Source organism: Miniopterus schreibersii (genome assembly GCF_964146895.1).
Source record: "Miniopterus schreibersii genome assembly, chromosome: 11".
Lineage (NCBI taxonomy): Eukaryota > Metazoa > Chordata > Mammalia > Chiroptera > Miniopteridae > Miniopterus > Miniopterus schreibersii.
The window spans coordinates 38033325-38046194 of NC_138111.1; the positions used below are offsets into that span (position 1 = coordinate 38033325).

Here is a 12870-nt window from a genome sequence, read left to right on the forward strand (position 1 = left end):
TTAAAATTTCAATTACAGTTTACACTCAGTGTTACTTTGTATTAGTTTCAGGTGTACAGGATTGTAGTTAGACAATCTTATACTTTACAGTGTCCCCCTCCCCACCCCTGATATTTCCAGTATGCACCTGGCACACCACGCATAGTTATTACAGTATTATTGACTATATCTCCTATGCTGTACTTTATATCCTTGTGACTGTTTCGTAACTACCGTTCTGTACAGAGGGCTGAAATCAGTTTCCCTGGCTAGTATCAAAGGGGTGGGCAGGGTCTGCTCCCTCCAGAGGCTCTAGGAGAGAATCTATTTCCTTGATTTTCCAGCTTCTAGAGCTGCATTTCTTGCATTCCTTGGCTCCTGGCCCTGTGCTCCATGGTCAAAACTAAGAGTTTCTGTGGTCACATTTCCTTTTGCTTCTGTAGTCAGATCCCCCTTTGCTTCCCTCTAGTGAGGACATGATTACATTTAAGATCCACCCTGATAATCTAGGATAATCTCTCACTCCAAACTCCTTAATTTAATCACAGTTACAAACTTTCCTCTGCCATAGAAGGTAACATTCATAGGTTCCAGGGGTATATTTGAAGGTAATTATTTAGCCTGGGGAAATTATATAAAATATAATCGAGGTTATCTTACGAATATTGTTCATGTATAAATTCAGGATGCCAGAAATGACACTGAAGTCAAAATGCAGCTATTTCATTTTCCAAATGCTAAGGCTGAGGTCGAAGCCAAATTGCAGATTTGGGCCCAAATACTAAGAGTGAAACACAATTTACTAGTATGCCTCCACACAGTTTTATAAGCTGCTTTTTTATTAATTTACAATCTATCACAAAAGTTTACCAGGTTCTTCCTTAAGTATTTGTTCACTTTTTTTTTTTTTTTTTTTTTTGCTAAATCATGATTTATCTAACCACTTGGTATTTTTCTATTTTATAAATAACATTATATTAAGTTACTTGTTCATAGCTTACACACATTTGTTTCTTTAAAATCAATTTCTCAAAGTAGAAGAACTGAATTAAGGGTTTGAACATTTTTGATATTTTGATACAATTTTCCAAGTGCTATTAAGCTCTGACCATCACTGTAGGGAAAGGGCCATTTCTCTGCACTCTAATTTGTCTGTGATTGGGATGAAAAAGTGTTCCTCTCTCATAAAAATGCTGTTTTGTTGCTACTTATTTCAAACTTACTATTTATGTTTACTGGGGCACACTGGGCTGAGGAGTACTCTCTGTGAAACTTTCTGTGTCTTCAACCACAATTTAACTCACTTGCCAGATTAACTTGTGCCTCTGAATTTCCTTCGTAAAAATATCCTGACTGTATGATTTGATAACATCAAATTCAAAATCAGGGGGGAAAAGAGTGTGTGGCATTCAAAGTTAGGATGTAGATCGTTTAGGGTGAGGAAGGAGGGGATGGTGACTGGGAGGGTGTACAAAGCGGGTTATGGGGTACTGATACTGTTCGATTCTTTGACCAGAGTGATGGTCATTTTCTTTTGTTCATTTTATGACTATTTATTGAGATGTACATTTATGATTTTTGCAGTTTTTCTAAATATGGTATACCTGACTTACAAAAGTTCTTTAAAAATAAAAAATTAATAAAAAGTAAAAAAACCAACAGACATTAGTACTAGTGATACTCAAGTCTATAGCTCAGCTTAGGACAGTTTCCTCTGCTTACCAATAATAGTCAAATGTCTTTACTCCAAAGCTCGGTCATGCACATGAACCTAGTACTTCAATGACATGATTTCATTAAATGTTATTTAAATTATAGATTTATGAAGAGGAAAAGGGGGGTTATTTCTATAAAAGCTAAATTGAGTGCTATGCAAACACTCAATCTTGTCAAGCTGCTGTGTAATCTGTGTGTAAAACAATTGTTAAAAAATATGGGAAAAACTGTAAAAATCTCAAAGTAGTCTACTACATTAAGGCTGCCTCAAAGATGCCTGTAGTGTCTTTAATTTCTCTTTCCACTTTGAGGAAACAAACACACTGTGAACACTATTTAGGCAAAGTTATTTCAAACTCCAGCAGCTGACCCAGTTCCAAGAAATGGCTTTGGTCCATAAAATTTAGCAAAAACGTATTTAAACAAAAATAATTAGCTTATAGAGACTTTAATCTACTGTTTCCTTTAGCAACATCACTAATTAGTGTCCTGACTGTACCAGATAAGAGGGGCATCTGCCAAATCTAAATAATGAAAGACAAAAAGAAAACAATGATAGGATATGTGAGAAGCAGGAGAAATCAGAGGTGAGGAAATGCTTGCCAACCAAGTACAGATTCTCTCACCACACAAAAGATCCACATTTTCCAAATTATTAAAACCTAAACAGGCATGTGCACAATGTGCTGTCTGCTAAGACTGCAGTGATCAAAAGACAGATTAACCAACCAGCAGACTCACCCAGCCATGCTTAAGGCAACATTGAAGAATCGGGAAGGGGGGGATGTCACTAAGCAGGAGAGGTTTAAGCATCAGCAAATTGATCCTGAATTCTGAAATCAGAAAATGTGAAAAGAAGCTATTTTTATTTCACCCTACAATTATGTTTGTTAACAAATTTGAGTGGTTTTTATTTCAGGTACTCATGTGGGTAGGAGCAGGTTCGGCTCCATTATCTTTTCAGCGACTGGGACATGAATGGAGTTCTGGAGAGATTCCTTGTGAAATAAGACAGTAGTTTCAGCGATGGTTGAAGCCATGGTCTATACATATCTTGGTATAATGACCGTTTTCACAGAGGGCTGGAAGAAGTCAGATTCAAGAAAACAATAATCTATGCTTCCACCTCCTAAGAAGGAAAGGAAGAGTAAACATCCTTTGTCTATTACCTCCAAGTAAAGTTCCATCCCCTCCTCTGCCACGTAATACTGGATTCCAATCAAAACACACAACCCTAGGTCCAGTCTTGAGATGTGCCTCCTTGGCTCCTGTGCTCTCACCAAAGCCATTTTCCTTCTGTCAGGGAGGGAAGTGGTCTGATAAAGCGTTTTATCCATGCACCCATTCCCAGGAATATACTAGTCTTCAAGGCAAGTTCTAGGAGCAGAACAAAGCTTACCTCAAAATAGAGATCTCAGGCCCTGTGGTTTCTGGGCAGGAAAGATTTGCCCTTCAAGTAAGATTAAGGTTAAAGAGCTCCTGATACTCTAATCACAGTACATTCTCCATAAAAGATACTTGGTAAATATTTGTTGAAATTAAATGGGCAGGTGTTGTAACCTGTTCCCAAAGCTGCACCTTTTACCTACGTTCAGTAACGTCTGGTATAAAAGGACCTGTTCTTATGTAATTATTCAATAAATATGATCAAGGATGAGCATATAAGTAGTGAGGTGACATGCCAAGTGTGTTATAAAGCTTTGAGCTCTCACTGCCTGGACATCAAATAAACCAGTGTTTGAATCCACAAACAACTGTTCCGCTGAGAGCAGTAGAAAGCAGCAAAACACAGCTGTCTGGGCATGGCCGGAGCACCAATCCGCAAGTTATGTAACAGCTGTTGTGTAATTGTGCATTTAACTCAAAACACATTTTTAAAAGGGAAAACAATTCGATTTTCCAAAAAAAAAAAAGTAAAGAAGAAGGAAGGAGGGAAGGAAGGAGGGAAGGAAGGAAGGAAGGAAGGAGGGAGGGAGGGAGGGAGGGAGGGAGGGAGGGAGGGAGGGAGGGGAAAGATAGAGCAAGAGAGGGAGAAAGATAGAAAAAATGTTGAACTAACCCAGAAGGTTCTATCTGGTCTTCACACATGAGGCACAGGGGAGGCAAGGACCTTGGGGACAGTTGCCTTAGAATCTAGGGACCTGGACCATGAGCCAATTCTGGCCTGCCTCCTATTTTTGAACATAAAATTGTACTGGAAAACACCTACAGACATTAGTATCTATTGTCTATAGTTTCTTTCAGAGCCTAAGTAAATTACAATAGACACCATCTGGCCTAGAAAGCAAAAAAATGTTATTCGTCCTTTCACAGAAAAAGTTTGCTGACCCTGTCTTAGATGAATAAAAAGCTGTGAAAGTGCCTGGGAGGGTAACTATTCATTTTGAGAACCAAAACAGCCAGTTACCTGGGAAATGAAATTCTTGTCTTACACTTACTAGATTTGCGATCATAAGCAAGCTACTTACTCTCTGTCTGGCCGCCTATAAAATGGGGAGCCTGGGAAGGATGGAAAGAGAAAGTGAGGCTCCAGCACCTGGTTGGGAGTAACTATTCAATGAGCCTATGTTTTCCTACCTAAATCCCGTATTTGGGGGGATCTGGCAGTTTTCACTAGGAGAAAAAACTATTTAATTCATAGTGCTGTAGTCAGAATTAAGAGCATCCAGAGTTTTCTGTCTGTTCCTACTGTAACTTTTGCTAGAGCTTAAATACAATGAAGTGCTGTACTTGAAATGGGAATAGAACAGTTAAAACTTGTCCTTTTCGGATGTTCCCAGCTTGAAATATTAATTTAATTTTAAGAACTTGAGTTACTTGAGAGTCCTGTTTAAATTTACTCCTTGTACAATTGCCTGCATCGATTGAGAAATACAGCCAACTTCCAGAACCAGAGGTTACTTTCATTTTAAGTGAGTCTTAAATACGATATTGCCATATTGCCATATTGCTGCTGCGGTAACTGTGTGTGACAGGGCCCTCTGGGTTCCCTAAAAACCTGCTGACTTTTCTATTCCCATATATAAAATATACTTTAGAGCTCCTAAAATGATAGTGGGTCTACTTACGCAGCAGTTAAAATACACACTTGATTGGTATAATTTTTTTTAAAAGCTGACTTGGGGTGGGGTCTGGAGAGAGGGCCTTTCTTCCCCAAACAGCAACTTTTTCCCTGGCGGCACTGACCTGAAGACACCTGCCTTAGGGTCCTTTCCTCACCAGCTTATGCTGAGAACAAGCGCCCCTTTAGACTCCCAATTCTCAGATCCTCTGATTCCAAGCCTGTCAGAGAACGGAAAGTTTCCCAGGGGCAGAAAAAGCCAAAAAAATAATAACTGGCCCTCGTGGCCAGAACAGCTGCGCTGCGAACCCTCCCCGCAGGTTCCGGCTTTGAGAATTAATTCGTCTGCAAATAGCGCCGCGTCCAGATGCGGCTTCAGCGCCGCAGCGCCGGTTTCTTAAGGATTTAACTTGAAAGTCAAGGGCTTCCTGCACTAGGTGTTACAAATAAGTAGTGTCATTTTCTTTTTGCTCCGAGTTTGTCCGTCCAATCATATCCCAGTATGCAAATAAACCTTCGCCCGTGCAGATAAAAAGGAACAAATAAAGCCAAGGGCTCTATCAGAAACAAATCGCTGAGCCTGTCACCTGTATTTCAGGAGCTGAACCAGCAATGTCGTCCTCAGGCATGTCAGACTTACCTGTCCCACTCACCAATTTGAAGTTTCAATATACTAAGGTCAGTACAATTTCTGTTTGCTGCTTTGCCTCAGGCTTCTAAAAACGACATTGATTTAAAGCATAAAAAGGTCAATTTAAGTAACTTGGGTAAAGAGCCCTTTGCAAATACAAAAATGAAAGGCTTGCAAAATGCAGTCCTGAGGGTAGTGTCTTGATCAAATAATGAATTCCAAATCACGACGGGCAACTTTTCATAAATGTATTTCTTAAAAGTATTTTTTTTTTTTTTTAAGTGAAAGGCATTCTCTTCTGTGTGAAAGGTTCTTGTGTGGGGATTCGGTGGACTTTATTAAGCAGTTCCATTAACTTCAGCATAGCCCAGCATGTATGGTAAGAGAACAAATAAGTTGCTAGAGAAACTGGAAAGAGACAAACAAGTGGGAAATATTAAAAAAAAAAAAAAGAGAGAGAGAGAGAGAGACAGCCTGCTGAAGTAATATGATCTTTCTATATGGTTAATGAGTATCCAAATCTACGAAATCTGAGTATTGAATAAATTGAATAAAAGCTCCTGTTTCAAAAACTTCAAATGGACTTGCTTGCATTATTCAGCATATTTCAAAGAAAGAAAGCATTCTTATTTATTTTTTCAGCAAAGTTTGTTGCCATTGGAGCAGATGTGTAATTGTTAACTGACAAATACAGAGAGAAACAAGAGCAGGAGCCAGTTCCAGGCTTAAAAATCCACAGCTAGGGAGTGAGGAAATGGATTTTGTTTGAGTCAGTCAAGAAACTGCCTGTTTCACACTGTTATATGCCAGCTCTCCTGCCAGAGCCTAGAACTCCCAAACAAATAAAAGAAACAAAAAACAAAAAACCCAATACTAGTCTAACCAAAATTACTTAAATTTAGCCTTATGTTGTCATGGAGAAAGTAAGGTAAGAAGGGAAGTATTTCAACTCAAGCAAAGCCATTTTGCTTTCTGAATCAGTCAATGAAAAAATCAAGAGCATTATACTTTAATGATAAAGGAAAGGCCTTGCTATTATTTATTTTCTTTATTTTTATACTCGTAACCATGGATGATTTTTGTGAATCCTAAAGTCAGTTACATTTTCATTTTCATATGTACAAAAAATGAGGAAGTTGCTGAGCTGATTGGCTCTTTTCCTTAGGAAAGTGTCTGCAGATATCAGATTGTGCCTTGAACGCGGTTCACCAGCAGCTATAAAGTAGATTATCATATTCTTTTCACAAGGTTTTATTAAAAGGGGAAACTTTTTTTCCATTTAATTTTATTCCAAATGGGAGCATTAAAAATGTGGTGACCATTTACACTGGGCAAAGGTAGGCCCAGAAGATGACGAGACTCAAGACTCCAGCTTTTCCACCTTTCTTACTCCAAGTTGGTCATTCACAAGAAATTTCAATCCAAGGCATATTGAAAAATGAGTTTCATAAAGATCAAAATCATTTTGCAGTGACTGAATTATCTCACTACTATTGCTACAAAGAGCCTTTTTTTATGATACTAATTGGGAAAATATTTGGTGATCTGAATGTCACATTTTTAAAAATTTGGCTTTGCAGAAGTCTGTAGCCTCCTCGATTGTGTATCTCAAGGAAGCTTTAATGTGAAATACTCTTTCTACTTAATTAAGCTTCATTTAGTAGTTATTAATTAAGCATGTAAGAGACAGTACTAGACAAATGAGATGATCGTTAAAATCTAACATGCAAACACAGATCTAGTAATCCTTTAACACAGAGGGAAGTTTTTAAGATGGAAATCTCCTGTTCCCTTCAAAGTCATTGCACAAGAACACCCCTTTAGGGAACATGACTGACCTAAGTGTTCAAAAGAAGGCAAGGTTCAACGAGCAGGATTTGCTCTTGCATCTAAAAACTTTTGTGGGTAAAAGTTGCACTGACACAATGCAAGTCAGTGAATTTTGATTGCTCACACATCTCTATAAATCTGTTCTGCTCAGATAGCATTTTATTGTCTGATTTATTGGTTACAGCATTTTCACACTTGGGAGGACACCAGTTATGTATGTAATTAAATCTAAATGGGTGAGCTTTTTCAAATGCCTTTGCATTTTCTTTTTACTGTGCCCCACTGAAGAACTGGATTGGATTGGCAATTGCAAGAGGAGTTGGGAAAATTATGGTTATTAGCTAAGTTTCCTGGTTGCAAACCAAGTAAACAAGGATTTTATAGTGTCTGAGGAATTACCTTCTATGGCCAACCCCTAACCTCTGAATTATTTTTCTCTTACTATGTTCATGCCCTTCTCTATTATCACTAGAAGTATATTGATCTTTTGGGGCAAAGTGGAGGGAAGAGACAAGCAGGGCTGAGTAACAAAACATTATTACAAGTATGGTAGCAATAGAATGACATAGTAAGTCTCATGCTTGAGACTGCTTTCACCCAAACAAAAGAAGTCATTGTTGCATATCTTTTTTATGACTTAATTCTCTAGTATAGTCTCATTAGCTTTTTGGTGGGATGGATAAAAAAGAGATCAGAGTTAAGAATTACTTTCTAAAATGAAACAAAGGTTTTTAGGATTTAAAACCTCAATAACATCATTATAAATCTTCATAAACTCAGATCCCATCTCTAACCTCATTTATCCCCTTTCCAACTCTAAATGAATCATATATATGCCAACTCATCCATTTTATTGAGCCTTTAAATGAAGAGCTTCTTTGAAAGTTATGTGATCATGGGCAAACTACATTACCTCTCTTTGCCTCGGTTTCTTTATGTGTAAAATGGGAATAATAAAGGTACCAATTTCCTAAGGTGGATGAAAGCATTAAATGAATTTAATGCTTATAAAGCACTTGAAATAGTACCTGGCACATGGGAAGTGACTGGTTAACATTAGGTATCCTAGTCCTATTTATTTTTCTGATTTCTTTCCAGCTTTCCAGAATCTTCTTTTACTCATCCTTTCCTAGAGCTGTTTCTTATTCCATTCTAGTCTTTTTTGTCACTCTTTCTTGCACAGTCATATCCCACCTGACAAGGACCACACTGGAGCAAAGTTCCAAGGATTTATCCAAGATTTCAGGGATCAAAACTAAACTTGGAATGCTAGTAGCCTGAGCCCTCACACCAAGTGACTTCTCTAAGAGCAATATCATTGCTTTTGAGCATGGAGGTGTTGGAATCCTCTTCTGTTCACTTGTCCATTGGGACTACTGAAGGGGGCATGGCCATGAGCCTCTCCAGCTGCTGATGAGCTATTCTCAGGCCACCAGGTAGAAGAAATAAATGTTTTCTTTCCCAAAATATGCTAAATAATGTAAGTCAATTTGAAGTTTTTGAAACTGGAGCTTTCATACAAAGGATATATTTTCAATAGAGAAAAGTTATGAATCATTGAATATTATGTTGATTATGCACCATTATCTTTTTATAAATTCTTACAACAAACAAATTCAGGCCACATGCATTTTTTAAAAAATATATCTTTATTGATTTTAGAAAGAGGAGAGAGAGAGAGAGATAGAAACATCAATGATGAGAGGGAGTCACTGATCGGCTGCCTCTTGCATGGCCCCGACTGGGGATCGAGCCCACAACCTGGGCATGTGCCCTGACCAGGAATCGAACCCCGATCGCCTGGATCCTAGGTTGATGCTCAGCCGCTGAGCCACGCCCGGCCGGGCCACATGCATTTTAAAATACCCCATCCTCTTCACTCATTTCTTCCATTTTCCTCTTTCCTTTATTTAACGTGTTGAATGACTGCTCCGTGCCAAGTCTTGTGGTACAAAAAGACCAATATGACTCTTGCCTCATTGGGCTTATATTCTTGGAGGGTGTGTGGGGTGGTTGGTATGGGGAAAAAATAAACAAGTGAATAAATTAATCTCAAATTATGATAAATGTTAAAAAGAAGAAAACACAAAGCTGAGAGAGTATGAGAGGAAGAGCTTCTTTTTGATGAGGTTTTAGGGGAGGTCTTTTAAAGGAAGGAACAGTTAAGATGAGCCTTTGGGATGCAGAGCATAAGGGGGCCATGGCGAGTGGGGAAAAACAAAGATCCAGAGTTAACAGTGCAGGCAAAGACCCTGTGAAGGAGAGTTTGGTATGTGCAAAGAACTATCAAAAGGCTAATGTGGCGAAGTAAAGTGAGGAAAGGAGAGAATGGATGAGATGGGGCAGAGGCTGTGGCCAGATTGCCTGATGGATTGTATTTAAGGGAAACCACTGGGGAGTGCTTAAAACAGGACAGGACTTATACTCAAGACAAAGCTGATTGTGCAGTAGCCCTGCTTTCACTTGGCAATTCCTTTTAACTTGCTTCTGACTGAAGAAATATTTTGTTTGCTTTTGACTTGGAAGCAGTAGAACAACTAGCTGGGTGGCTGCAAGGTGTAGTGGCTTAACAAGATAAACTCAGCTTCGATTTCCAGCTCTTCTACTTATTTATGATATGAATAAATATCAGGCTTCTAATCTCTGAGTTTCAGTTGGCCTGTCTATAAATTGGGAGTAATAATGATTACCATAGAAAGTGGCTGTGAGAATTAAGGGAGGTAATTTATGGAAAGCGCCCAGCACTTGTAGGCTCTTTTTAATGCTCTTCTTTCCAAGATGATTCCTAGAATTCTAAAATTACTCAATTCCCACTGTAAGGGGAATGAATTGCTAGTCAGGGTTCAAAACTGCTTTTACCTATTGATCTCATGTAAGGTTCATAATCACTGGAGAGGAGTTAGAGAAGGTGCTACTAGTCTCCCATTTAAAATAAATAAATAAATAAATAAATAAATAAATAAATAAATAAAGCTTAGGTTCCTGAGCTCAGAGAGCTTAAGTGACTTACTCAAAGTCGCACAGCTCTTAAGAGGCAGACAGAAGAAGCTGAATTCTGAATCTTCTCATTTCCGATATGATACTTTTCCACATGATTGTGGGTTTTTTTCTTAAACACTAAAGACAGTATTACTTGAATCTCACTGGATTATCTCTAACAAGTGCTTTCTTTAGTCTGATTGAGAGAACTGAAATTTGGGTGATAAGGAAGAGGGAAGACTTGGGCATTAAATTCCCCAAACAAGGGGACCAATAGAGAGTAGTTACTCTAGAGTAGTACTTCTTGTATGTGAATGTGCCAGTGAATCACTTAGGGATCTTGTTGAAATGCAGATTGATTCTGTAGGCCCTAGGTGAGGTATGGGATTCAGCATTTCCAGCAGACTTCAAGGTTATGCTGATGTTTCTCAAGCCAGGTCTATTGACCAGAAAAATGGTCTAAAAGTTTGGGTCACCTTTATAACTTTACCTGCAGTGACCACCATCTAGTTCCTTAGGAACCTGACTTGCTGTTTCTGCCAGAAACTCACACTCAGACAGGTCAGAAATACTTACAGGAACCAGATGATGGCCACAAACTAGTGACGGAATTTACCATTAATTTTTCTCCTGGGACATAAACATTCATGAATGCCATATTTTAGCTCATCCCTGAGGAATGCATTCCTGGCAAATTGTTTTGTAGTCTGGCACCTGCACGGCTGCAAGAAATCTAATCAGCCCTGGCTGGTGTGGCTCAGTGGTTAGACCATCGGCCGACACACTGAAGGGGCAGGGTTCGATTCCCCATCAAGGGCATGCACCTGGGCTGCAGGTTCAATCCCCAGCCCTGGTCGGGGTGCATGCAGGAGGCAACCAATCGATGATATGTCTCTCATATAGATGTTTATCTCTCTCTCTCTCTTTCCCTCTCCCCCTCCCTTCCACTCTCTCTAAAAATTAATGGAAAAAATGTCCTAGGGTGAGGGTTAACAAGAAAAATAAATAAATCTAATAAACAAAAATACTAAATCAAGTCACACATACCCTAAGAGAGATTATTATCCCCATTTCATAAGGACTCTCACTATTACAAGTGTCCACAAGATTCCTCTAAATTGGACTTTACCGAATGAATTTGTTGTTACCTACTTGCCAGAATGAGGGGGCTGAGTGAGAAAAACCCTTAAAGAGTATGAATAACAATTCATCTGAAGAGCAACCCAAAGTTAAGGAAATGCCCTGAAGTGCATGGGTAATCTATGGGCCGATATAATACAGGTCAGCATGAAAGAAATCTCATGGGAATACAAGTATTGATAAAATGATGATACAGTTGTCTCTAAATAGCAATTGTCTGGATGGGGGTGATGGTTGTGGTGGTTTGGGTTTTCATGATGCTTTTATAATTGTGGCCAGATACATTACACATGTACCAGATATCAGTGGCAACAGAGACAGAGCCAAGTTCAAATGAAAACATGGGCAATCATTGCTTTATAATTAAACATTTCATTAAAATCCACTAATAAGCAAATTGGAAAAGTAAATACTTACATAAATCTTGATTTTATCACATTGATATATTCTGCGTATGTATGTGAGCATGCGTGTGTGCATGTGTGTGCGTGCATGTGAGTATTTAAAGCTCCCACAAATAGCGGCATTGATTACAAAGACTGTAATGTATTGATAATATTTAATTTTTTTATGTCATAATATGTCTACCTGATACCTTTATTGTAATGTTGGAATTGTTAAAGGAAATTTGTTTGCTGGGAATGTGCACAGTTATCACAGATCTTAGAACTTTGCCTAAACAAAGTACCTCCCACCCTAAGTTCCGTTGTCCTACTATTTGCACTGCTCACCCAATATTTTCTTAGAAGTTGAAGGAACACAAATAACAAACAACTAAATTAGGTTCTATATTTTGCATTTTCCTTAGAAGAAAGCTTGAATGTAAGTATTGTATTATTGTGTCTTGATATTATTAAATATTAAATATGCACTGAACTTTCTTTCTGGTGCTCTTATATTTTATCCCTTTAATACAGGGAATATATGATGTACAGAAATTGTTGACAAGTATTTTTGTCGTCTGTGGGACATAGTGGAGACGTGGCTCAAAAAGAAATGCTTTTCTTTTTCCCTGAGTTGAAAGGCTGAAGAGGTTTTCCAAACAAGAAAATAACAGCATACACTCATGTCACTGAAGTCAGACTATAATGTAAAACAGAAATCAAAGGAAAATTGTATTTCTCCTACTTTTGTTTTGGTCACTTTCTTGTTTTGTTTTCATTCCTTTCACTGCAGTTAAATATTTTCCTCCATCTGTTATTTCCTCCTTAATTTCCTTTTAGATTTTTTTACTTTGAGTGACAACATTTTGCTTAGCTGCCTCCAGGTGTGGGCTGAAAGTAGTTGCCAGAGATCTAGCTTTGAAGCTTCGATTCTTTTAAATGTTTAACATCCTCACCTGACTTTTATTGAGCCTCTTATTATTCAACCTGCATCTTGTTTTTCTGCCGCCCTTCCAAAGTTTTGTGGGTTGTTTTTGTGTGGGTTGTGTGCCTAAAGCTGAGAAAAAAGGTACACATTTACAGCACCCATCACACTCCACCTGCTGTGACAGGGGCTCTCAAGTTTGGAAATTCACACCGGTGACATAAAA

The 12870-nt window shown here is 38.4% G+C and overlaps 1 protein-coding gene across 1 annotated transcript in view; it reads left to right on the top strand.

Moving 5' to 3' along the window:
* The first annotated feature begins 5045 nt into the window (after positions 1-5045).
* The window catches only part of ALDH1A1 (aldehyde dehydrogenase 1 family member A1), a 49349-nt gene continuing 41524 nt past the window's right edge, over positions 5046-12870 (top strand). The window contains exon 1 of the mRNA XM_081150900.1: positions 5046-5434. Coding sequence (XP_081007026.1) covers positions 5369-5434 — 66 coding nt within the window. The 5' untranslated portion in view covers positions 5046-5368. The remainder of the gene's footprint in view (positions 5435-12870) is intronic.